Source organism: Acipenser ruthenus, chromosome 6 (genome assembly GCF_902713425.1).
Source record: "Acipenser ruthenus chromosome 6, fAciRut3.2 maternal haplotype, whole genome shotgun sequence".
NCBI classification, from domain to species: Eukaryota; Metazoa; Chordata; class Actinopteri; order Acipenseriformes; family Acipenseridae; genus Acipenser; species Acipenser ruthenus.
The window spans coordinates 54,789,042-54,815,633 of record NC_081194.1 but is presented as its reverse complement, the minus strand read 5'-3'; the positions used below and the strand labels follow the sequence as shown (position 1 = coordinate 54,815,633).

The 26,592-nt window shown below is 38.8% G+C and overlaps 1 protein-coding gene across 3 annotated transcripts in view; it reads left to right on the top strand.

Moving 5' to 3' along the window:
- tbc1d32 (TBC1 domain family, member 32) overlaps positions 1-26,592 on the top strand; it is a 78,344-nt gene that overhangs the window by 38,278 nt on the left and 13,474 nt on the right. For 2 of the 3 annotated variants that reach the window (XM_059025538.1, XM_034019172.3), the window contains exons 24-28: positions 3,608-3,730; positions 7,819-7,927; positions 8,897-8,990; positions 10,168-10,293; positions 19,369-19,452. In XM_059025538.1, coding sequence (XP_058881521.1) covers positions 3,608-3,730; positions 7,819-7,927; positions 8,897-8,990; positions 10,168-10,293; positions 19,369-19,452 — 536 coding nt within the window. The remainder of the gene's footprint in view (positions 1-3,607; positions 3,731-7,818; positions 7,928-8,896; positions 8,991-10,167; positions 10,294-19,368; positions 19,453-26,592) is intronic. The other variant, XM_059025539.1, reaches the window with a different exon arrangement.

Below are 26,592 nucleotides of genomic sequence, written 5' to 3'. Positions count from 1 at the left end.
TACATGTATCCCTCAGTCAGTAAGAATGTAAATGTAATTTGCACTGTGAACCCCTTTCTGTAAACCACCTATTATTTCATCAGCAATGACTGCAATGAACTCAATATATGCTGTGTCATTGTCATATGTTTTAGATACTTCCAAAGCATTCTTCCTCATTCGGACGTGAAATTTATTGAATGGCAGTTCTTCTACTGCAATCATATAAGCTGCATTGAATTTCATTTTTAATTCCCTGTACGCTTTTTTTCTGCATTCCTTCAGTAGCATGAACTATTGCTTTGGCTATCGTTGTCTGGGTTGACGTACACTTTGCAATAATGCGGCCCCTAGCATTTTTCTGCTTTCTGCTTTCACTGTGCTTTTTCACAGTCTCTTTCTTAAAATGGTTGGTTCCAGAAATAAAATCAGTTTCCCCTGCAACAGTTGGCCCTGTTTTAGTGCAAAACTCACAATATATTTTCTATTTTCCATTATTGTAATGTAACCAGGGAAATTCTTGAAGCCACAAACTCTTAAGGAGCTCTTGCTTTATTTGCGTCTGAATCAGAAAGCTGCTGCTCAGTTGTTAAATTATCTCCAACAAATTCTCAATTTTCAACACTAACTGAGTACTGCTAGTGCTAGATGCAGCTGACAAACTAGAGAAAAAATCAGATATTTCTTTTCGACATGAAACTTGAAACTAAGGCTTTTTACTATACCAGCAAAGTCTACATTGGTTTACTGGAAGCTGCACAGTTCCCTATTGCTTTTTTGTTTAATTCCTTATCAAGTATGAAATGTAACCATTACCGTATGGGTATTTACACCCTAAAGACCCCAAAACCTGAATAGATTATACCAAAGCTGCGAGCCAGCGCCTGTGACACAGTCATGCCCTCCCCTCCAAGGGCATAGGAAGACTGCACACAGATACTAGTATCACTTTTCTTTTCAGAGGACTGAACCTAGACAAGGAGAGCCATAGACAGATGAGTACTTGTTACTTTTTATCTGCATCTGTTCGCTAATTGTGTATTACACTGATTAATGCGATTAATTATTTGCGTTGTTTTAGTTTTTTTACTTATTACATGTAATTTTTGCACATAGCCCAGATAGGCGCTTAGGGACAGAGTGCTTGCAGTCTCTCATACTGTATCTCGTTGTCATCTTGGTGACTGCTTTCAGCACCATTATGAAGGCTGTTAGGGTCTAACAGCAGGCTTCCCTCAGTCTTGTATGATTTGGACTGTTTGGGTTTACCAGAAGCTATATAAGTGGGCATCCCTGTATACCAGTGGTCGGCAATTCAATTTGATGGTGAGCCAAATGAGCTGCGGGCAGCCACAGTGCAGACCACTTGCTGAAAAAAGTAACAGGCAGACAAAACTGATTAAAACAAAACAAGTTTGAATGACAAATTCGGCAACATTGTCGAGTTTTGTAAAAGTTTAAAACTTAGGCTATGTTCATACAGTAATTAAACGGATTGTGTTGTATAGCGTTATGCTGACTTTGGAAAAATAAAATGTTAAAAACAGGTGCAAGTGACAAAACCAAAACTGTGTTTTTCTTTACACACACTAAACTATATATGACATTTTAAAACCACATAATATCATGCTACTTGAGCGAATCAACCTATACAAAATAATCTGAAGAACAAGAACAGGAAAAACAAGAAGAAATCATATGCGACTTTTTATCCATCTAGCATGTTGTGCACACACACACAAATTAATTATTTGGCCCGTGAGCAGAAAACTAGTTATTTGTTGAAAGCCAGCATCGTACATCTTGTTGCAGTTTCTTTGTGGTGTAAAAACCTGTCCATATGCGGAAACTGCTCGTTCTGCATCCACTGAGTTTGGTGGAATTGACAAAAAGCAGCATGCAATTTTTGCCATGTTTGGGAATCTGTTTTCAGACCTCACCCAAAAATGAACAATATTGACATTTTTGTCACTTTCAGCGGCATGTGCTTGTAAGATTCAATTTCATCTCTACAGCTTGTGAAATCAGGGATTGAATCTAGTGGCAAAGATGTGACATCCAAGACCATGATATATATAAGATCTATTATTAGTAGTAGTTTTATTATTGTTGCAGACATTTCTATGTAGTTGAATATGGTTTCTACATGATAAAAGCTGGTGAAGAGTAATGTAAAAAAAAAAAAAAAAGTTTTTCACAGTAGGCAGTCAAATACACGATTTCCATGAAATTCGTGAAAACGTGAATTTTCCGTGGCCCTAGCTATAGGAATAGTTGAGTGTCACTCTTATGGGATCGACCGTCCCCCAAGACCCGCCCCCCAACCAATCAAAGAGGTCAGAGTAAACCCATCCGTGCTCAACCTCCTTGTGTCATCGCCGTGATTGGCAGGCGGGTCAAACGGCTTGGTATTCTCTAGGACAGAAATATTCAGTGTACAGGTAGTGGACAAAAAAAATGGAAACACTGGGTAAATGAGGGACACCAAGTATATCAAAAAGCAAGGGCTTCCGCACAGGTGTGGTTCATACGTTAATTAAGCAAATAACATCCCAGCATGCTTATAGTCATGTATAAAAATGCTGGACAGACCTGGTTGCCTATAATTATGGCTAGCATGGCTGCAAGAGGAGACCTCAGTGACTTTGAAAGAGGGGTGATTGTTGGGGCACGTTTGGCAGGAGCTTCAGTGACCAAGACAGCTCAACATGCTGATGTTTCACGAGCAAAGGTGTCTAAGGTGATGTCGGCATGGAACTCCGAGGGAAAGGCATCATCAGCAAAGGGCAACAGTGGGTGGAAGCGCTTACTCCAGGATCGTGATATCCGTGCATTAATTTGAAGTGCAAAGCAAAACAGGCGAGCAACTGCAGATCAGTTGACTGCAAATTTCAACCTGGGGCGCGAGCAGCCAGTTTCATCAAAAACGATCCGCCGAGAACTCCACAGGGCGGGATACCATAGTGGCCCAACGCCCAAGTAAGTGACTTTTACATTGGTGTTTCCATTTTTTTGTCCACTACCTGTACTACCATTGTAGAAGTCTAGTATTCTTAGTTGGTACAGTAGTAAGACATCCAGAATTAAATAAATGCCTGTGCAGCTCCTGTAAAAAAAGCTGCATTACACTATATTAAAGAATAAGTTTACATGATCCTGTGGCCCTTGCTATAGTCTTAAGGCCAATACAATATAAATATATAATTATTTATCCCTAATGTTAAGCAATGTACTTGTGTCTGAAAGGATCTAATGGAGTACTGCACTCTGCCAGAGCTTCTGTGTCCGGGACACCACATTTTATTAATTATTATTTGTTTATTTAGCAGACGCCTTTATCCAAGGCGACTTAGAGAGACTGTGGTGTGTGAACTATGCATCAGCTGCAGAGTCACTTACAACAACGTCTCACCCGAAAGACGGAGCACAAAGAGGTTAAGTGACTTGCTTAAGGTCATGCAGTGAGTCATTGAGTGAGCTGGCATTTGAACCTGGGACCTCCTGGTTACAAGCCCTTTTCTTTCAACCACCGTACCACACACCTTCATTCATTTGCAAGAAACAAGATTTGCGTTTTTATTTTCATAGCTCATTAGAATTGTTTGTTTACCTGTATTTTGTTTTTTAGATTACTAAATGTTATATGCTGTAATCTGGATACACTCTTGCTTTTGGAATCCCAGTACAAAGTATCTCAAATACTACTAAACACACAAAAAGAGAATGTCACAGAAACATCTGGAAATCAGGGGTAAGTATTTGACACTGTAAAAGTTTCAATTTGTGGTGCATTGTGTCAAATTGTATTGAATTATGAATGCTGCTGTAGATACTGCATGTATAAGTGGAAACATATCCAAATAGACATTTGTATTTAAATCATTAATAAGGATCCCAGTTAATTACATTATAGTTCTGAAATGAAAATTACTTTCAGATTCACATCATGACTCAAGTTACACAGTGTTTTAAAATGATAGATCATTTTAATTTTATATCTAACTGTATCTATCTTTTTTAACAAGTAATAAAAGATGCTGTTTGCTATAGGAGTACAGACGGGAACTTGTGCTCCTATGCTTGCCCTTAGGGGATGCACATTTTTCCATCCATTAGAGCAGGGGCTCTCAAACTGGGGGTTGCGGGGATGTCTGAAGGGGGTTGCAAAGGATTTGGTAGCTAACATTTAAAAAAAAAAAATATATATACATATATATATATATATATATATATTTTTTTTTTACGTAACCAGAACCAGTTACTTAGTTACAGATATACCGCCGTTTTTTGAGGTTATGCAATAAACTGTGAAGAGTGAACGGTGAGTCTCTTTAAAATTGGGTATGATAATTATGTGGTCCTTTCTTTGACATTTCTCACCAATTTTTATTCTGGTAACCATGAAAGAGAGGAGTCAATCAGTGAAGCAAATAAGAGTTAATCTCGTATGAAAACGTAATAAACTTAAGTGACCTTTTTACAAAGACGAGCTTTTTTGTGGATGAGTTTAAGTATTAGCAAAGTACATTGTGTAATGTAGTTTTTTGAAAAAGCCTGCTTCTAAGCCAGCTAGTGAGGAATGTGAGCATGGAAGTCATGTTTCAAAAGCAAAAAGTCAGCAGTATGAGGGAAAATATATTGAGCTGGGGTTTACATATGCTGGATCCATGACTAACCTGCAACTGCAGTGTGTTCTTTGTGGTGAAATATTTGCTCATGAAAGTATGAAGCCTTCAAAAATGCGCTGTCATTTAGAAACCAAGCATCCTTCCCTGAAGGACAAACCAATTGATTTTTTTAAAAAGAAGTTAGCGAATCTGAAAAAACTGCAGGATGTCATTTTTCAAACAAGCAGTGTGAATAGTAAAGCTCTCCATGCGTCCTACATAGTGACTTTTAAGGATAGCAAAAAGCGGTAAACTCCACTCCATTGCTGAAACACTTATAGCACCATGTACTGCTTACATAGTAACCGTTATGCTGGGGTCTGATTCCGTAAATACATTCAAAGTTATACCCCTTTCAAATGATTTGGTTGCACAGTGCATTCATAAAATGGGTGCTGACGTTTGTGAACAGCTTTACATGAAAGTGAAAAACAGTGACTTTTTAGCTATCCAACTCGATGAGTCGACTGATGTGTCAGGAGCTGCACAGCTCTTAGCTTTTGTAAGATACATTTGCAACTGATACATGCAGGAGGATGTATTGTTTTGTCGTGCTACTGGGGAAAGCATGGCTCTAAATGGCGTACTCTGTACCATCCTTTTTGATTCCCTTCACGTTTAATTTACAGTCCTTTTACTGTTTCTTTAAATATCTGTCTTTGTTAGCACTCTTTTTTTTCTTCAGCTGTCACTTGACAGCTGGAGTAGTCCCCCAAACAGATGTTTACTGTAAATAGGACTGGGGACAGCATTTATGACACTTTTTCTGAGGCAGTTAAAGATGCTGTGCTGGACTGGGAGAGGTGTATTGGTGTATGTACTGATGGTGCCAGAGCTATGATGGGAAAGAACAGTGGTCTGGTGACTCGAATTTAGCACGTTGCACGCAATGCTACTTGGACATTGTTCAGTACATCTTGAAGCTTTAGCTGCTAAGAATATGCCTGCTGATCTTCACAAGGTGCTTGATGAGGCTGTGAAAGTGATGAACTTGATCAAAGGTCGACCAACTAATGCACATTTTGTTTTCCGTGGTTTGCGAAGAAATGGGTTCTGAACATCGGCAATTATAGCTTTCCCGTGGGAAGGTTTTGATACGTTTGTTGGAGCTGAGATAAGAAGCGGTGTTTTTTCTGGAGAAACAAAGATTTCCTTATGCTGGACTTTCACAGATTCACAGTGGCTTGCAATACTTGCTTATCTCGCGGATGTGTTTGATCGGCTCAGTGAACTCAACAGAAGTCTACAGGGACGTGATACGAACCTTCTTTTTATGAATGACAAGATCGAAGCATTCATTCAAAAGCTTAATATCTGGTGTTCACATGTGCAGGATGGCAGTTTTGAAACTTTCTCTCTGATGGCAGATTTCATAAGAGAAAATTAATTCTGTGAGTTGAAGATTAAGGTGCATCATCCTGTCACACTTGCAAAGCCTACAGAACCAGCTGCAGCATTAAGTTACAGCAACAGGTAGTCTTTGGATAAGAAACCCATTTGAAGAAGATGCTGTTAAAAATGCAGCCTTGCCAATAGCAGGACAGGACAAGCTCGTGGATTTGTCGTGCAATTATACCCTGAAGCTCGCTTTTCCAACACAAATGAGTTTCGACAGAGTACACTTTTTTTTTTTTTTTTTTTTTTTTTTAACAATTATTTTTATTAATCTTCCAATTTTCTCCCAATTTGGAATGTCCCATTATTAATCAACCTGGCTCACCACTGCAACCCCCGAACTAACTCAGGAGAGACGAAGACATGCACTTGTGTCCTCCGAAACGAGTGCTGTCATCCGTCAGCTTTTTTTTCACTCTGCAAGCCCGCCGTGTAGCCATATCCAGAACTTAGTGTCGGAGGACCATGCAGTTCTCCTCAAGTTACAGCAACAGGTAGCCAGCGGTCGCTGGTGTGAGGTGAGGCAAGGACTCCCCAGCCAACCTAACCCCTAGCCCGCCCAGGCAGCACTTGGCCAATTGTGCGCCGCCCCCTGGGAACTCCCGTCCACGGTCAGCAGTGGCATAGCTTGGATTCGAACCAGCGATTTTCAAGCTATAGGGTGTTTTGTGCACTCCGAGCGGTGCATTTACAGGATACACCACTCGGGAGCCCCCTAGACAGAGTACTCTTTTAGAAATTCACAGTCGCTGCAAACCCATCAATCAAGCTAAGTACGATACTATAACCAGTGTTGTTGCAAAGTGGATAGCTACCGACTGCAGACCCATTAACATTGTAGCTTTGTTTTATTTCAATAACCACATTTATTTTAAACAATATTATTTTAAAATTATGGAGGATATAACCGTTACTCAGTAACTGTTTTGTTTTATTTAGGCAATTTCAAGTTATTAATAAAATAATTTAAAATTATTATTATTATTATTATTATTATTATTATTATTATTATTATTATTTAAACAGCAATGAAAAACATCAGTTTCTGAGTAAAGAAAACTGATCATATGAAATAACAGTAAAGTGAGTAATAAACGGACTCCATTGTAAATAAATATAAAACTATAAAGAGGGACCAACAAATAAGATCCATAATCCAGAAATAGGCAAACAGGGTTTTTATGCTTGGTTGTTTTTTGGATAATAATAATAATAATAATAATAATAATAATAATAATAATAATAATAATAATAGCATCAGTAATAAAACAAACTTAAATGAGATGGATGCAGTAATTGTATGAATTAAGTATGGATTTAAAACCAAGATTAACCGCGATTCATTTTTTTATCTCAAGAATAATAGAGATTCATTTTTTTTAATCGCTTGATTAACTTTGTTTGGACAAAATATGCCATTGTCATACCAATCGATTATATGAAGTACCCCTGCAGCAAGACTACTGCTCTGCACATCAGCATATTTCTGTGTACGCTTTATAGATAAACAGTTTGATTCTGCAGTCATAAGGAACTGATTGGGGAAGGGACATCAAGAAACTGGTTTCAAACCTTTTTGCTACTGTGCCAGTTATCTTATAAATAAAGAGTTCAATTTTACATCCCGGCACCACTCTCATTTCTTTTTTTAAAACTTTTATGTATCACTATTTCCTGTTTAAACATATTGAAGTATCTTATGTATAAATGAACAGTAGAGCCTTACTTAGCTACAGATACAGTATATTTGTACTAATCAAGTACAAAATAATTGCAGGGATTTTATCATTGATGGTCTGTCTGTGGAGAGGAATCATATTCTTGTGAGAGTAAATCTGGTGGGAGGACCATCTGAGCGTTTTTTGCCTCCAAGAGCTTTACAAAAGGTGAGAGTGTAATTTTTTAAATGGGAAGTAATTGGAGATTTGAGAGATTAATTATACATGTACAACATATGCATTTCCAATTCCTAATACAATATCTGAAATGTGTGATTGCCTTTACCTGTGATAGCTATCTACATGTTCTGACTGCTGTGCTGGAGGTCCCCAGCGTATTTTGCAGCTGGGCTCTCGCATTGCACACAGAACAATGCTACAGTGCAATAGAAACCTAGAAATCTCCAAGTCAGCAGCAAAAGTCTCAAAACACTGGACATATCTGTGAGGGACTTGTTTAACATCTACATTTCCAGCTTGCTCATACAAATCCAAACACGTGACATCTTTGCTTATTGCTGTAGCAGAGACTGGATTAGTTGATTATCTGTCAGTCTTTAATAAATGTAATTTATTGTATTTACTAGACAATTCTCCCTCTTTATTTTGCCATCTAACTTGCATGAATCAAAAAATATTGAAATATTGAAAACAGTGAACTAGTGAAGGCCCTTATGCAATTGTGTAGTACAGTTTCTTGTCACTGTGGTATAACTGTGAGGTTTCAAAAGAATTTAACTAGAAACCTATTTGTTCAAGGCAGGTGTTTTCCTCTCCACTTATTTTCATTTGGTTATCGTGTTTTGTCAGGTTCCTAAGTACTAACCTCATCTACCTCTACTCATTAAATAGATAAAAAGGAAATTGCTGCCAGAAAATACTTTTTTTTTTTTTTTTTTTTACATTTCAGAACAAATATTACACATTTGTCAATTGTATTTTATTATTATAGGAGAGTGTTCTATTAGGTTGTAATATTGGATATCATTTTGATGGGTGAGCAATACAATTGACAGCAGTAGCTAAGAGGCCTAGTAAAATCAATAATGCATAAGCTTAGTAATAGAGTGAAAAATAAAAAAAAGGTGCTGTATATTCACCTGTGTTGTCATTTTCTAATTGCGTTTTTCCTTCTAGGGCATTGATCCATATCCATGGCCAATGTTTTCATCATACCCATTGCCAAAGAGTTACATTATAGAGGTGCCAAAGAAGTCGGCTTCTAAACAAGGTATCTATATATAAAAAAAAACAAAAAACAGCATACACATTATGGGGGGTTGAGAAGCTTCCTCCCCTTTTACAACTTTTAATATATTTAGTTATGCCTGCCCTTGTCGGACCCTGCATTGTCTCTGCATTATTTGATGTGAGAGCAGGTTGGTAAAATTACCTATTTTTGAATGGCTGTCATGTCCGTATGCATTATCCATTCAGAAGTACATTTTAGGGGCAGGTGTTGTTTGTCCAAGCATTTACCCCTCAAGGCAGGGTATCTCGGTAAAAAACAGAACTATTGTGCTCCAAAAAAAAATTTAAATGGGGAAGCTTGATGTTTTTTAGGCATTTTTAGACTTTTAGGGGGTTGTTTTCAAAAGAGATCCGCTGCACCTCTTTTTTCCACCAAGTCAGTATTTTCTAAAGCTGCGGCTTGTTAGTTATTCTGACGGTTTCTTTTGGTGGAATATGTAATGATCTAAGAATCTGTCTATCCACCACTTTGGTCTTTAGAAAATAATGTAAACTTCCACCAGTTAGCTTTCTGCCTGGTTCAGCACGGTCAATACTACTATCCGCCAGTAAAAAACAGAGTGACAGCAAGTCTTACTAAGTCTCCCTAACATTCAGTGTGGATCCTATGTTAGAAGTGTGTGTGTGTGTGTGTGTGTGTGTGTGTTTGTACTACGATCCCAACCTGAAATACAATCCCATTGCAATGCACACAATTCACATTACCTCAAACTGATCTGAAGAAGATCCAACCATCCCTTTGTGTCAAAGTGAGACCAATTTGAATTATTCTCCAGAGTAGCCCCAAATGTGTCAAACTATAGGCTACTTTGGAAAATTACAAAATTAAAACAAACAAACAAACAAACAAAAACAGGTAATGTGACAGTTGGCTTCTTATTTGGCTGCTAGCTTCTTATTTGCTGATATGCACAAATGTAACTAAAATTGAATAAGTAACTGAGGTATTTGAGGGGATAAATCGCCTCAGGCTGCTCATTTCAAAGTTAATACAAACACGGGAAACCCTCTACGTCATCCATGAGTATTTATCCCGGCCCAAAACCAAGAGTAATATCAAGTCAGTGAGTTAATGGTGTACACTTTATAGAATGCCCCCCTACTGTCAGTGAAAATATGAATGTAAACAAACATTTGTTGTGCTTGGTTTGTTTTAGACAGTGAGATATGTAAATTCCTGGCATCTTCAAAGAATTCGGAGAAACAGACTGTTTGGTTAGAGCACTGCAAAAAGCAATTCTGTAAAACAATGATGACCAAACCAGATGCCATCAGAGGGAATGGTGAGTAGCTGTTTTGAAAGATCAAATGGGATTACATTAACATGAATAGAATGTGAGTAATTGGTATTTGATGTAAGGCAGCGATTGGCTAGTTCAAGTATGCCATCTGATTCATATGCAGTCAGCATAGGTGTAAGGGATGGAGTGCCTTTGAAAAATTGCTTATAGCCTAGTCATTTTTGTGTCACATGGGGACTAGCACACAAATCTCTCCAGTTTAATTATCCTGTACTTACATTTATTGTTGGAATGGGTCACTGTAGTTAACCATTTAACAGGTCAGTAAGATGTTTTTTTAAGAGTAAAACATATCATAGTCAAATCTGCTTTGGTTTCACTGCACCTGGTATTAAAAAAAAAATAATTTATATATATATATATATATATATATATATATATATATATATATATATATATATATATATATATATGTACAGTAGATGCCACTTATTAACAACCTCTCAGTTCCCAGCCAAAAAAGTTGTCATTAACCGAAAGTTGCCAATAATCTAAAAGCCTGTTTCAAAATGTATTTCTATGGAACAACAAAATGTGGCACTGGAATACATGTTTTAAATGTTAGTGTTAAAAATTGAATTCTAAAGAACACAATTTAAAATAAGAAATTGTCCAACGGTGTCAGCTTTTTACAATGTAAATCCATCTCAATTTTGCGTACAGATGGGTGAAAGTGTGCTGTCTGTAGACGGAATTCAGTCAAAATGGCCTTTCCCAGGTCCCAATGCCAAAAAAATCTTGGGGGGGGGGGGGGCGCGGGTAGAAAACTGTAATGTTTTCACACGTACTTGATGACTTGTGACCTTTTAGTATATTTATCTCCTGTTGAACTGTAACTTGATTGAGACCTTAGGCACCTAACCATAGAGCACAGGGGAGGCAAACTCTGTGCAAACACACTATTATTCTGTTTTGTTATGGTTTTGCCTATAAACGGTTTAAAATGTAAATATAAAAGGAAAGTCATTCATAAGATGCCATGGATCGATTGCAGCGTACCAAAGTTAGTCCACTTGGTGTCTCTAACTAGTGGATTAAGCAGGTTTAATCCTCTTGCTTGGACTAAAGTTAGTACACTTGTTAATCCTGATTGCAGCATACCAGGCGATTAATCACCACAGGTGGATCATCCGCTAAATCAGACTAAACAAGATCTTGATTGCAGCGCACCAAATCGGACGTGAGACGAGTCTGTTCAGGTGGACTAACGTAGTGCTATGAAGTATAAGACTAACTTAGTATGCTTGCTCGTCCTACGTTTACACAGCACATTTTAAAACAAAGACAGCTCCATTATTCTCTGAAATAATGTCTGAAAATTATTAAAATGAAAAGTGAAGCCTTTTGAAGCATTTTGTTCAGTAAGGTTCGCTCGCCTATGCCGAGTCACATGAAGCGCTTCATGTTCAGTACAAGGTACTGTAGATTCGCATAACCCAATGTCTGAAATGAAAGGCATCACTAAAATATAACAGAATACAAAAATTTAAAATTATTATAGTTGACAACTGCACTATGCACGTTATATCATTACCTTGTATCGTTGATACACAATATTAAGCAATTATACATTTTCTAGGTAGACTGAGAACGTAGCCTATAATTTAAATATGCAGCACCTTTTTTCTCATTTATTATGGTTGAGGAACAAAATATTCTGAAGACTGGTTTTGTTTCATTCATAAAAATGTTGCAAAAACTGTAATAAAGTGCCACACAATAAGATACTCCTATATTTAAATACTAATAATTAAAAAAAAAAAAAAATGCACATTTGATGCATTCAATTTAACTGACTGAAACCATCACATGTACAATTAGTATTATATAAAAAACAAATTTATAACTTAATGCTAGTGTGGAATGTGCACAAAAAGACAAGTACAATTAGACCTATTGATTATAGATTATGAATATTCTTTTATTTATTTATTTATTTATTTATTTTTATAAATTTAGTTGTTGCCAATTATTTTTATTATTTTCTCCCAATTTGGAATTGCCAATTATTTTTTTAAGCTCAGCTCACCACTACCACCCCTGTGCTGAATCGGGAGGGTGAAGACAAACACACGCTGTCCTCCGAAGCGTGTGCCGTCAGCCGACCGCTTTTTTTCACACTGCGGACTCACCATGCAGCCACCCAAGAGCTACAGCGTCGAAGGACAACGCAGCTCTCGGGCAGTTTACAGGCAAGCCCGCAGGCGCCCGGCCAGACTACAGGGGTGGCTGGTGCGCGGTGAGCCGAGGACACCCTGGCCGACCTAACCCTCCCTCCCCCCAGGCGACGCTCGGCCAATTGTGCGCCGCCACCTGGGAGCTCCAGCCCACGGTTGGCTGTGGAATAGCCTGGACTCGAACCGGCGACGTCCAGGCTATAGAGAGCATCCTGCACTCCACGCGGAGCGCTTTTACCTGATGTGCCACTCGGGAGCCCCTGTGAATATGTATTTGAAATGTGTTTGCCTGAGTCACGCCTAATATAGCCTAATAAAAACGCTTTTATCATTAATAGGCCTATGTATTAATGTTTTTTTTTTCAGATTTCTGACTTTTTTGCCGGTGCTTTCAATATCCTCAGTGTTTTTAATCAAATGTTCGTAATGTCGATGTACAAGATGTCTGAGTTTGTCTTTACACCTTAAATTGTATATTTCCATCTGCACTTGTAGAGGCTTAATATTGGTTAGTCCTCATTGTCTTGCTAACTTGTTCCACTTGCAATCAGGACTAACTTAATACAGATCTGCAGGATTTGCTGGACCGCTTTTTAGTCCACTTGATGTGGACTACGTCATGGATACGCTGCAATTGACCCCATAAGTCCAACATTAAAAATAAATAAATAAATACCTACAATAAAATGGATCCTACACAAACATTGGTTTGACCCACCACAGTCCGCCTTACACTATTTACAACGGCTAATGTTAGCAGCGGTGTGACTGCAACAGAAGATGCTGTGCAGTTTGGATACTACAAAAAATAATTAATTAAATATAGGCTAGGTCATTTGTTAGTTTTAGTTTGTTTTGTTCTCTAGTAATTAAATTATATTCAGATGGTTATTTGTGTATTTTCTTTTAAATAAGGACGTTAGTAGGTTCATGTTGCTGCAGGGCCATGAACGGGTTTAAGTTCAACAGCAACTCTAAATAAAATGTTACTGCTATTAAGCACTAGTAATAATCTGAAACCGTGGTATTGCAAAATAACAGAATCCCGTTTTTACTTTAGAAATGTTTTTTTTTTTCATTAAAAACGTTTTCCTTTATTAAAATTAATTTTCAGCTTTCATATTGAAGCTTGTTGTGTACTATTCATTCAAGCAAACCAAGTAGGAATTTGTTTAATAGGTTTTTTAAGTCAAGTAAGCTTATTTGTTTATAAATAATGACAATAGTTTAATCTTACTTTGAATACACGCACCTAAATCGTAAAGTAATTAAACTGTTTGCTTATACTCTTCCTGTCATTCTGTGGACTGTCAGCCCAGGTTAAAGATAAATAATGTACACGATCCGAAGCAAGTGTAAAACTTATCTGAATATTAAAGTAAAAAATATACATATTTTAAAACTAGCAAGAAATTAGTTGTTGCACTAGCAGCAGTTACATTATTGTTTTACATTATTGTTTTGCCCTCTAACTCAATATTATAACCATGTTATAACCATATTTAGAAGCAAGCACAAAGGCAAAGACACAATTTCTTAGAGCAGTAAGACCATTTTCCTGCAACTAAGTTTATACTGTTGAAATTGTTTATTTCAGTAAAAAAAAAAAAAAAGTCTTTGCATTTGCTTCAGAGTGAAGTCTTTTTTTTTTATATAGTAAAACAGTGCTTTTGACATAGCAAGTATTTTGAACTGCCTTACTTGGGGAATAATTACCTTCTAAAGAACAGTACTAGCTTTTCTTTGTTTAACACTTTCCTTTAAAACTACATGTGGGAATACTAGGTGTAGCACTGTGCAGAGACTTGCATGTATTTGTATTTAATGAGTGCTCAGTAAGTACATATTATACATTTTATGCTGAAACATCTGCCCAATTTTGTAGGTTTGCAATTACTGAAACCGTAACTTCACAACAGCAAGGTTTGCTTGGTTTCTTAGAGCTTCTTAATTGTAAAAAAATAAATAAATAAATAAATAAACATTTGCTTCTGTACGCTCAGCAGTTAGTCCTTCAGTTCCTCCCTACTGTTTAACAAAGTTAAGCGCCTATGATTGAGACACAAAATTCTTTGACCATTGCTTCTGACATTGATTATTTATTTATTTGTTTATTTAGCAGACGCCTTTATCCAAGGCGACTTACAGAGACTAAGGTGTGTGAACTATGCATCAGCTACAGAGTCACTTTCAATTACGTCTCACCGGAAAGACGGAGCACAAGGAGGTTAAGTGACTTGCTCAGGGTCACACAATGAGTCAGTGGCTGAGGTGGATCGGGTTAAAAGCCCTTTTCTTTAACCACTGGACCACACAGCCTCCTTGATTAAAACACTGAATTGTTGTACTGCTTTTAGACTGAAACACTCGCCTATAGATACCAAAACTGACGTGTTACTGAATATGGGCAGCAGTGTGGAGTAGTGGTTAGGGCTCTGGACTCTTGACCAGAGGGTTGTGGGTTCAATCCCCAGTGGGGGACACTGCTGTTGTACCCTTGAGCAAGGTACTTTACCTAAATTGCTCCAGTAAAAACCCAACTGTATAAATGGGTAATTGTATGTAAAAAATAATGTGATATCTGTATAATGTAAAATAATGTATAATGTGACATCTTGTAACAATTGTAAGTCGCCCTGGCTAAGGGCGTCTGCTAAGAAATAAATAATAATAATATGAAAATTTACTGGTCCAGAGCTGATCTATAAAAGTGAGTATAATTTAGAATTTTGTTATTATACAGTTAAATAAACTGTTAATGCAAAAACTTTATTTTTTACAGTTGGTTATTAGTTGTCAACATAGAAAATGATGTCAAACTCAGAAAAACTTTATGAATCCTGTATTTAAGCAGAAATTGTATATGATTTTTGCAGCTGAGGTTTTATAAAATTAATATGTGAATTGGGCATACTTGTAAAAGGTTTGATCAGTAACATTTCAAAAACTTTGTTTGTTAACTAGCCTCATGTGAGATTTATCAGGTTGATCCACAGGGTTCCCGTGGAGCCTTAAAAAGTCCTTTCCAAGGTCTTAAAAAGATTTGCAGCTGAAGGTCTTAAAAAGGTCTTGCATTTATTTTTTCTATTTAACACTTTGAATGCCAACGTCGCTGTTCAGCAAAATGTGGGTCTGTACCGGTGGTATGAATCTGCGACAGGCAGCTGTACCTTTAATAAATAGACAATGTTGACTAAAACAAGAAGAAACTTGAAAAAATGTCACCACAATAAGCAACACAACTGCTAATTTAGAGTGGTCTATTATTGAATATATGCTGTCATTCAAGTTTTTTTTAGCAAATCACATTTGAAAGTGAAGTTGCTGACAGCCAAACAAAACAGAGAAGGAGGCGGTGCTTGCGCTGTGAAGTGATATGGTTTTCCATGCAGTCCGTTAATATCTCTCTCTTGTTAAGAATTAAGGTTAGTTTCTGATATTTAAATAAATATAAAAGGATTTTTTATAAACAACTTCTGTCAATAAGATAGTATTGCTGGATAACCTATCAAGAAAATAACGTTGTAAGTTTTCAGTGACTGTGTTTGAAAGCAGCTTGTTAGAAGAGTGCTGCAGGAAACTTTACAGGTATGTAACCAAAGTCCCTCCTCAGACTCAGAGAGACATGGGCTGTACTGTCTTTTTCTGTGATAACTTTGTACAAATAAAATAGCCATAGAACAACAAAACAGTTCAGAAAAAGTTTGGTGAAAATGCTGAAAATTATTTTCGTTGAAGAAAATAAGATCGCCCTAACTATGCATCATTATAATTTTCCTGTCTATTTATTTCTCACAAAATGTCACTCAATTATGTCCTCCCATCCTTGAAAATGTATTTTGTATAGGTTTGGGCGGACATCCGGGCAATTTGGTTGCACGCACATAGTAACCGCATAGCAACGGAGCCACTGAAAACAAGCCAAGACAGAAGCTGTTTCCTTTATTAATTGAAGAGTTGTTACCACCTATTTTTAATACAATGCCGAAGAGTTGTGTGGTTGTTGGATGCCGCAACCACGACTACATGAAAGACAAGCGGCTGTCATTTTTTTTTTAACTTCCGAAGAGGCGTTTAAGCCCAGATAGAAGGGATAAGTGGCTTTCTGCTATACATCGGCAGCATGATGATGGGTCTAAATGGAGTCCACCAGACTCAAGAACCATTTGCTGTGAACATTTTATTCATGGTAAACATAGTTATACTTACAGTATACATTACAATAATACACAATTATAACTTGTACCAAAAAAATAATAAGCATAATATTGTAACACGTTAGTAGTGCGAAGATTAATTTTAGTAATAAGAGCATTATGCATTAATTTACTCAATGCCTTTTTTTGCACTACATACTAGTTTGCCTACATTAACATTAGGTAGTGCAAGATTCACGGTCCGTGAAACCATACGAAATCGCCCATGTTCCTAGCTTAACAGGTACATACCCAAATGAAAGAAAATAATACGGTAAAACACTCGGCCCAAAACAACGCTAATAGCGCTAACCTACTATCGCCAGCCAACCCTCTCAGGGTGCGGTGCCGAAGCTGGACACACTAGGGTTATCATGCAGTCAGAAACACCCACAGGCAGGGCACACAATAAAGAGCATTACAAATTAAAAACTGAACAACAAATGAACACTAACAATCCCCCGTGAGACACAGCTGCTGTACCCTTGAGCAAGACTTTACTTTGCCGACATTGCTCCAGTAAAATTAACCTAACATATAGATAGATAGATAGATATAGATAGATAGATAGATATAGATAAATATATATATATATATATATATATATATATATATAGATATATAGATATATAGATATAGATATATATATATATATATATATATATATATATATATATATATATATATAGATATATATATATATATATAGATATATATATAGATATATAGATATAGATAGATAGATAGATGTATGATTAGTTTACTGTATGACTTTAACAAATATTGTAAGATTTCATAAAATTAAGACATTCTATTTTTGGGGGTTAAGACCTAGCTATTATTATTATTATTATTATTATTATTATTATTATTATCCAGAAATCGGCCAGCAGGTTGTATGGGCATTGCTTTAAACTTACAACATCTAATTTTAGTTTGTATCTATTATTTTTTTGGTCACGTAGGTTGTCAGCATAATTAGCCATGTCCACCGCTCGTATGTTACACAGCTTGACAACGGTTTGTTTTCAGCGGCTACCGGTTGCTATGTGAAAATCACTTTGCTCCACGCAAAAATAAAACACGTCCGTTTACAACCAACCATTTCATCTCCTGCAAAAAAGGAACATATTATCCCTTTGTACTTTTGTTGTGTCATTTGTAGTTTTTTTAGATACTATATATATATATATATATATATATATATATATATATATATATATATAAAATGCTTACTAAACTATGTGGCATGTTGGTGAAAGACATCATTCTACTGGAAAACAACATTAGCTAAGCAGTGTGTGCTGGAAAGACTTGTCAGAACATGGGTCAAATGGGAGTGCAGTGGTGGTGTTTATTTTTTTTTTTGATTTTTTCTGTCTTTTTCAGCTTTGACAGCTCTTAATGTAATTTAAAATGTCATAAATATATAATTGTGTTCCGTTTGATTAGCTGGAATGAACTGCTCTATTGATTAAAGAAAGATTGAACAATAACTCCCTTGTCATCAACTATTATTATCACTGCATTGGTACTGTACGTATTGTACAAGCATCAAAAGGTTTGATTCTTTTACAGTTTGTACAGCTTGAATAAATAATTGTATTTGAACTAGTTACAATTTTAGTATTTACATTTGGTACATTTGCTGTGAAAATGGGTCTTACATTTTCTAAAGATTGGTCTAAAAAGTCTTAAAAAGGTCTTAAATTTGGTTTTGGTTTTGGTTTTGGTTTTGCCCCAGGAGTTTCAGTCAAAATGATCATTGACCACTTAAACCCATGCGTGCAACTTCGTAGCCAGTTTCAAATTCATGATTCTGCCTCAGTCTGCCAGAAATATGCAGTTGCCAAGTCAGTGTGTTATAAAAGCTGCATGTAGTATGCGCATAAATGATATAAGTGCACTCTGTAGCACTGGCAACTAGTAATAAAGTTGTCAATAAGCGCTGTGCAGTTGCTAATATCAGAATTCCATTAACATTAGAGTCTATGGGATGGGATTGGTTCCTGGGAAAATGTTGTTAATAACCGAAATCTGTCTTTATCAGGGTTGCTAATAACCAGCATCTATTGTATATAAAAAGTATATGGATGTGTACAGACCATTAATTCAAGATCAGGTGTCTTCCGGTACTAAAGGGCAGTGACAGGATGATGGTTTTTACTTTTTAAACAGCATTGCTCTTTTACACGTGGTAAAAAACACCTGATTTTTTTGTTCTATATTACAATGAATCCTATTAGTCCAAATAATGAGTTCAATGCATACAGTTTGGGTCTTATAAAAGATTAATGTTTCTGTCACAAGAGATCCTGCAATGTGCCATGTTTCATTTACACACATTTCACTAGTCATCAAGAACTATTGTCTTCACTTCAAACATGCAAATTGTAAATTAGTGTTTTTTTGTTTCTGTTTTTTTTTTTTTTTTTTTTTTTAATGGATAGCTACTCATGATATGATCTTTCAAAAATGTTGTTGTTGTAAGGATAGCTAAGGAGCAATGCTGTTTAATTAAATGTATTGAAATGCAAAACATGCTTGTATCGTGCCTTCTTTGGTTATGAATGGCCAAAGAATATTGTTGATTACTATTATGTGTTGTGTTTCTGGATGCATTTATCACTGCAAGCTTTCTTTGTGCTCATACAGTCTTTTTGTGTTCCATTTCCTCATTTCAGTTCTGGCTGATTTACTTGAAAAAATTGTTATGCATCGCTCTGTCAGTACATCTGAGTGCTTCTTCGCTGCGACAGATTACAAAGGTTAGTGTGGAAATAGACTCAAATGATGCTAGCTACATTACCTTAATTGTTTTTTGTTTTTTTAAGAATTGTTGTAGGAATTTACTACTTGAGTAGCCAGCTGGTTTGCAAAGCAGTGAACAATAATAGCTCACCTAAATATCTGTGTCCCAAGCTGGTGTGAATACTTTAATCTAACTGCAACTGTTATTTAATGATTAAATACTAATAGCACATAATGTGTTTTAGATCTGCTTAAGCTCTGTGACAAGCCTTTTGCGTAGAATCTGCATCAAAAACAGACATTGTGAGTGAGGAAAAGGACTACACAATTAGGTTATCATTAATAACAATGCAGCTTCTACTACTGCACTCATGTATTTAAAAAAATGATTTAAATAAAATACTTTGACTTTTTTGCAGATGTCCCCAGTCTACAAAATACCACCATTTATTTTAGATTTGACACTCATTAACAAGCAGCCGATAGTTTTGATCACACCACATTAATCTGTAACTAGGACAGCAAAACAGAGAATCTCCTCATAGGCAAACCTAATGCTGGAGCGTCGAGGCTCTGAGGTCCCGAGGGCGTCGAAGCACAAAGGGCGCCTACAGTAGAGCATCGAGGGCGCCGAAGCATCAAGGGTACCAAAGGTATCGGCGGTCAGAGGCTCTGAGGCCCGAGGGTGCGAAGCACCGGGGGGGCGTTAACCGGTGGAGCGCTGAGGCACCAATGCGCTGACGCACCAAGCCAACTTCCAGCAATATTTTCTTAAAAATAAAGCAGGGGAACTCCAGTAAACTCGAGTGAGAGCTCTTTCATACAGACTCAATCACAGCAACTGGACATGTTAGTACCTTACCTTACCGCGGTGAGAAGCAAAAGAGGAAATGAGCTCCGTGGAGTGACTATTTGTTCCCTCGGGAGGAGGCACCGAGGATGTCACTTCCTGGAGGGGCCTGTCGGCAGCTCTGACATAAAATGCTCAGTGAATACCTGACCTGTGTCAGGCATATCCCAAAAGTATTGTTGGTGGTTGTTTTCGAATTGAAAGGGAACTCTTATTCTTAGTAGTGCAGAGGTTTTGTGTTTGTTAGAAAACCATGAACTGTTCTGCAAAATGTGCATCATTTTTTAATTTACAAAAATGTGTTTATTATACATTGTAGATTGTAGAAGGAACAGCGAATTTGATCTTCTGCGTCTCTGTAGTACTATTTTTTGTCATGTGCTTTTCTAGGTCAGGTAAGCAAACTGGTGCAGTGCGTCAGTTGCCATAATACTGTTTCTTCGATCTGTGGCACAACGTGGTCTGCTGCTTGGAATACTACCAATACAGTACTAGAATTAGTAGTCATGTCTGGCAAATAAAAATGCTTCTCAGTTGGTTAAAATCTAAGACATTTCCAGGAACTCCTGACCCAAATACAGAAGAAATGCCATCAGAACATGGGCAGTTCACTCTGCCAGTGATGAACTGAATAAGGCAACCCACCATCACAGAAAAGATGACAGTATCATGTCCTCTACACAAGCAGAAATTTATAGTTGTACAGTAATTTAGGTTGAGCAGAATCGCTCAGCTGAACACCTGATCCACCAAACTCTTTCTTTCCATTCCTTTTGTTGCATATGACTAACGATCATAAAACCACTGACTCGCCATGGCAAATTAGTTCTTGTTTTACTTAGCGTAGAGCACAGGAATATTTTGGCTACAACATAACATACCAAACTTGCTGGTGACCCAATTCCTCAGGTCACAGGTTCCTTTATACAGAAAAGTAATTTCTATAATGATAAATTCTGTCTTACTGCAGTAGAAATCGATGGTGCACACCTGACTGTGCTTATATTAGAAGAAATGATCACCTGCAGAATCCAGTTGAATAACCTAAGAAGACCTCACATAGCTATAAACAGAAATATTGAAATTCAGCCAGCTGTTTCTGTGATATTTTAATTTATTACAGAAAAAAATGTCCTGAAAAATAAACTGACTTAAGAATATTTGCTTTTCCTGCCTGGGGCAAGAGCATGCCAAGGAGGCACTGGTCAATCGTAGCTTAAGATCTGGGCAGCTGTTTCCCACCTGTTCTTGCTGAATTACTGCGGGAATGTTGGGCGCCACCTGCTCCACCTGACCTCTTGGGGGCCCCATGGGGCTGCAAGCACAGATTGCTATCGCCGCCTCTGAGAAGGTGAGCACAGTCGGACGACACATCCCCTGCTGTTAAGCTCTCCCTTTTGGCAGAGCTCATACCGCTAATCAAGAGGGCCACTGCAACCTTGCAAGTAACTTGGCCCACAACAGGGGAAACAAGGCAATCACTTTTTGACCCCCCCTCCCCCCCTCCCCCAGTTCACCTGTTTTTCTTTTTAATATGAAATCCAGTCTTCCTGGGACCATTGGGCAACGGCTTGTGCTGTTTCCCGTTCTTTGGACGCCCTATATAGGGTGCGTGATGTAGACAAGCTAGGCCTGGCCCATTTTCTGCCAGATGAGGCTTCCATTACTCCCTTGGTCCAGGTGCCTAATTTGGAGCTCATATTCAAGGACGCTGCATGCCCTAACAAGCAGTGTCGGGTTTCTGAGGTTATACTCAAAAGAACCTATTCAGCCGGGGCGTTCTCTGCACGGCTAGGGAACTACAATAGCATCCTGGTAGCCTATCAGTTGCATTTGCTGCGGTGCCGCTCTGTGAACCAAAAGGCCCTTACCCCAACAGCTGTATGAGCTGCGCCTGGTGAACAGGAACCTGCTCTGTGTGTCCAAACTCAACAGACAGGCTGTAGGCAGAATCCTAGTGGCGCTGGTAGCTGCCCGCAGGCAACTTTGGTTTTCCCAGGTATGTGTGCCTGACGGTTACAAAGCACCACTGTTGAAAGCCTCGACCACTCCAGGGCATTTGTTTGGTTCCGCGGTGGATGAGAAGCTGCTCTCACCGCGTGCGGGAATCCACTAAGGATGTAGTTTGCCTAATTCCCAAGCGACCACCTCCAGTACGTAAACCAGCGGCAAACTGCCCCCTTAGCCCCAGCAGCCTCAATGACCGACATAGCCGTGGCTGCTCGCCGCGGAGGCTATAATAGGTTCCACCGCCCTGAGCAGAGACAGAAGCTGCAGGCCAAGCCACATGCCAGGGTTCCCACGCATCCTTGAAAGTCTGGAAAATGTTTAACTTCATTTCCAGGCCTGTAAAAGTTGTGGAAAATGGAGAAAAGTCATGTGGGAACCATGCACATGCTAAGCAGCAACCCTAGGATTTTGCTGCCACAGGCCCAGAGTCCCTTCTCAGGCAGCCATCTGGACTATTGGCGTCAGTGCACCACATACATCTGGGTGCTTACTACCATTCATACCAGCTATTCACTGTAATTCAAGCACTGTCCTCCTTACTTTCGGGGCATGACGACAACATCGGTCACAGACCCACAGCGCGCTACAGTGTTGTCTCAGGAGGTAGCAGCTCTTCTGAAAAAATTGGCTATTCGCATTATAGACCCCCTCTAGTTGGAGGAAGGGTTCTATTTCAGGTGCTTCCTTGTGCCAGAGCGGGATGGTGGCCTCAGACCCATCCTCGACCTCAGACAGGTCAACCTGTATCTGAGTCAAAGGAGGTTAAAAATGTTGACAATGCAACAGCTGTTGCAGTCAATCAGGCCAGGTGACTGGTTCACCACAGTGCACCTCAAAGACGCATATTTCCACATCCCCATAAAACCAGAGCACAGGAAGTAAATCCGGTTCGCCTTTCAGGGAACAACAATATACGTGTTCCGTGTCTTGCCATTTGGCCTCTCCCCAGCTCCACGTGCCTTCTCAAAGTGCATGGAAGCTTTCTTGGCCTCACTGAGACTCAAAGGCATCAGAGGTCTCAATTATCTGGACGACTGGCTAATTTGTGCCTAGTCTCCAGCACAGGTAGAGGACCACACGGAACTTATCACCAGCCACCTTCAGTGGTTGGGCCTTAGGGTGAATCATGCAGAGAGTCAGCTTGCGCCTTCCCAGATAGCCTCCTATCTCGGAGTGTGCTTAGATTCCGGGTCTATGCTGGCCACTCTGTCGGACCGCAGCTTAACAAAGCGCTAACGGTAGTAACGTTCCAGAAACTTCTGGGCCTGATGGCAGCAGCTTCCGTACTGCAGTTTCAGTACTGTGATGCGGCCGGAAGCCAGACTGTAGAGATTCAAGTAGATTGTTATCCGTAAGATGTTTCATCAGCTGACTGTCTACAGCCCTTTCGAGAGTTTTGGAGAGAAAAGGGAGATTGGAGATGGGACGGAAATTAGATAAGTCAGCCGGGTCAAGGGAGGGTTTTTTGAGTACCAGCGTAACTCGGGCAAGCTTAAGGGCAGCAAGAACCGAGTTCAGGGACAGGTTGAGAGTGTGCATAATGGAAAGAGCGGAAGCACCGAGACGGACAAGTTTAGTCAGCCAAGGGTCCAGGGGGCATGTGGCAGTAGTTGATTTCAGCAGTGGAGAGAGGAGAGAAAGAGGCGAGGCCAGGAGGGGCATCCGTAGGATAGTCAAGGTGGTCAAGTAGTAAGCTGGGTTTGTTGCAGGAGAGCGTAGAATAGATGTTGTCAATTTTGTTCCAAAAGAAAGAGGAGAAATCATGACAGGTAAGAGAGGAGGATGAACGGGAGATGGATCTGTTGGTGGCTGGATGTTGGATTTGGTCATTTGTCTTAAAGAGAACATTGGGTGCACCGTGTCCCATAGTTATGATTTCAGAGAAGTACTGCACCGTGGCAACGGTGAGTGGACGCCTGTAGCTACTAAGATGGTTGGTCCAGATCTCTCTGTGAACTGTTAATCCAGACAGCCTCCACTTGCACTCAAGCTTGCGGCAGGCAGACTTAAGCAATCAAAGTTCGAAGGTGTACCATGGGCAGTTTCGATTTTTCTTGACAGTTCTGGTTGTAAGTGGGGCAACAGTGTTGATGATATGAGTAAGGGTGGCGTTTTAGTGGGTCACCGCATCGTCAACTGAGGACTTGAGAGTGCCAGTTAGAGGAGTGCCAGTTTGAAGTCGGTCACAAGGGGGGAGGAAGGCAAGTCAACATGAATGTTGAAGTCACCTAGGAGTAGGATTTTGTCAGTAGAAGTGCAGACAAGGGAGAGGAATTCTGAAAACAAGGCAATAAAAGTTATTCTTAGTAGGGGGAGAAGGAGTTGGTAACAGTATGTCCAGCAGGTACTTACCAGTGTTTATTCTGGGAGTGGAGAAAGAGTGAGCCCGCTTTGTCCAGGGGATCCAGACGTTAGGTGTCAAAATAGGAATGAGACCTCTAGTAGCCATTGGGAGGGATTTGGAAAAGGTCCTCTCTCTGACTGCCACAGCTCAGACTGCCCTTGGACAAGTGGCCCTTCAACTGGCTGGAGCTTAGAACAGCTGACGTTCTAGGACACTGTTTGCCAATTTCTCTGTCCTGCAGGTCTAGAGCTGGTCCAGTTTACACGCTATCAAAATTCACTTCAGTCTACCACAGCTCTGAACATTTTAGGAAATGAATTACTTCAACCAGCTGATGTAGTTACCTCAGCAAACAAGCATTCAAAAGCTACTTACCAATCGCTTCCTTCCGACTGCAAACAGCTACAAAACTGTGTGCTAAGCAGGTCAGTCGTTTGAATCAGCAATCACTATTTTGTTCCCTTCAGACTGCAAACAGCAACACAATCCACATACAAGCAGGTCACTAATGGTAGAGTAATAGAAGAATCAGTTCTCTTAAGAGCTCTAGTAATTGAAAAGGTCTTACTGTTTTATTAAAGGCTTGCTGCCACAAATATGACATGCCATTTCCAACTGCACTTTAGATAAACCAGAGATTTATAAAACATCCTTCAGCAAACAAAACAGTTTCACCCTGTCTAACTGCAGGCAGGTCAGACGGACTGCTGTCAGATCAATTAATAGATTTATATGATGTGCCTCAATATGATTTTGCCATTCAATCTATGCAAACCTGGAAAGGTTATCTATAGATAATACCTAAATCCATGGGGCATGGCGCTTTCTTCAGTGTGGCTGGCTTCCATTGTCGTCATCACCCCCCTACAGTTGATTGAAAAAATATTGAATTGTTATGGGATGAATTATAAATTAAGGTTGGGATATATAATACAACATATGTTACATATTTATACAGCACATAGATTAGGGTGTCCTTGGGGATGTATTAACCACAAGTTATCTAGTTAGTTATTTTTATTCAGTTATTATTTATGAAGGTTTTCTGATAGTTTGTATGTATGTTTATTTAAGGAAATGGAACCTCCCCTGCAAACTCTTGCTTTCTGCATTTTAAATGGCCAGCTGAATCAATAATACATATGTGTCAATTCTTCTGTGCTTTCTCTCTGCACTTGCCTAAGCACTTACTGGTCTGGACTCCCAGCACATACACTACAGGGAAAGATGAGGATTTCAAACCTTTAATGCACAATGGTGATTATTTTTAGAAGAGTGTCTAGATGGATTGTGAAACAAACCGAAAGCTGAATCTTTTTTTGTGTTGTTTAGTCTTTTAACCAAATGAGCCATCTAGGGAGTAGCTGTCATAGTCCATTCAGTTCACTTCACTTAACCCTTCCTCTACGGCGCCGCTAGAAATCATTCATATATGACGATGATGTAATGGTGACATTAGACGCTCATTTTAAACTGTTTTAAACAACCATTGGTTGCTTACCAAATGACTGAGGTCTCCAAAGGCCCCAACAACCAATCAGGGACGGTTTTATCTACTTTCAAAACTAAAGTAACGTTAGATAGACAGAAAGCTAGACGAGTGAGTTTTGGGTTTTTTTCTGTCGGGAGATTCGGCGATCACAAGTACAAGCTTACTAGAAATCGTATTAAATCGTCCAAAATAAATTAACAAAATATTAGTTCATGCTCGAAAACCCACAAATGTCACTGAGTTGAAGCAGTTCTGCATGGAGGAGTGGGCCAAAATTCCTCCACGGCACTGTGAGAGACTAATCAATAACTACAGGAAGCGTTTGGTTGCAATTTTGCTGCTAAAGCTGGCGTAACCAGTTATTGAGTCTAAGGGGGTGATTACTTTTTCACACGGGGGCATTGGGTGTTGCATAACTTTCTTTAATAAATAAATGAAAATTTGTTGTGTTATTTGTTCAG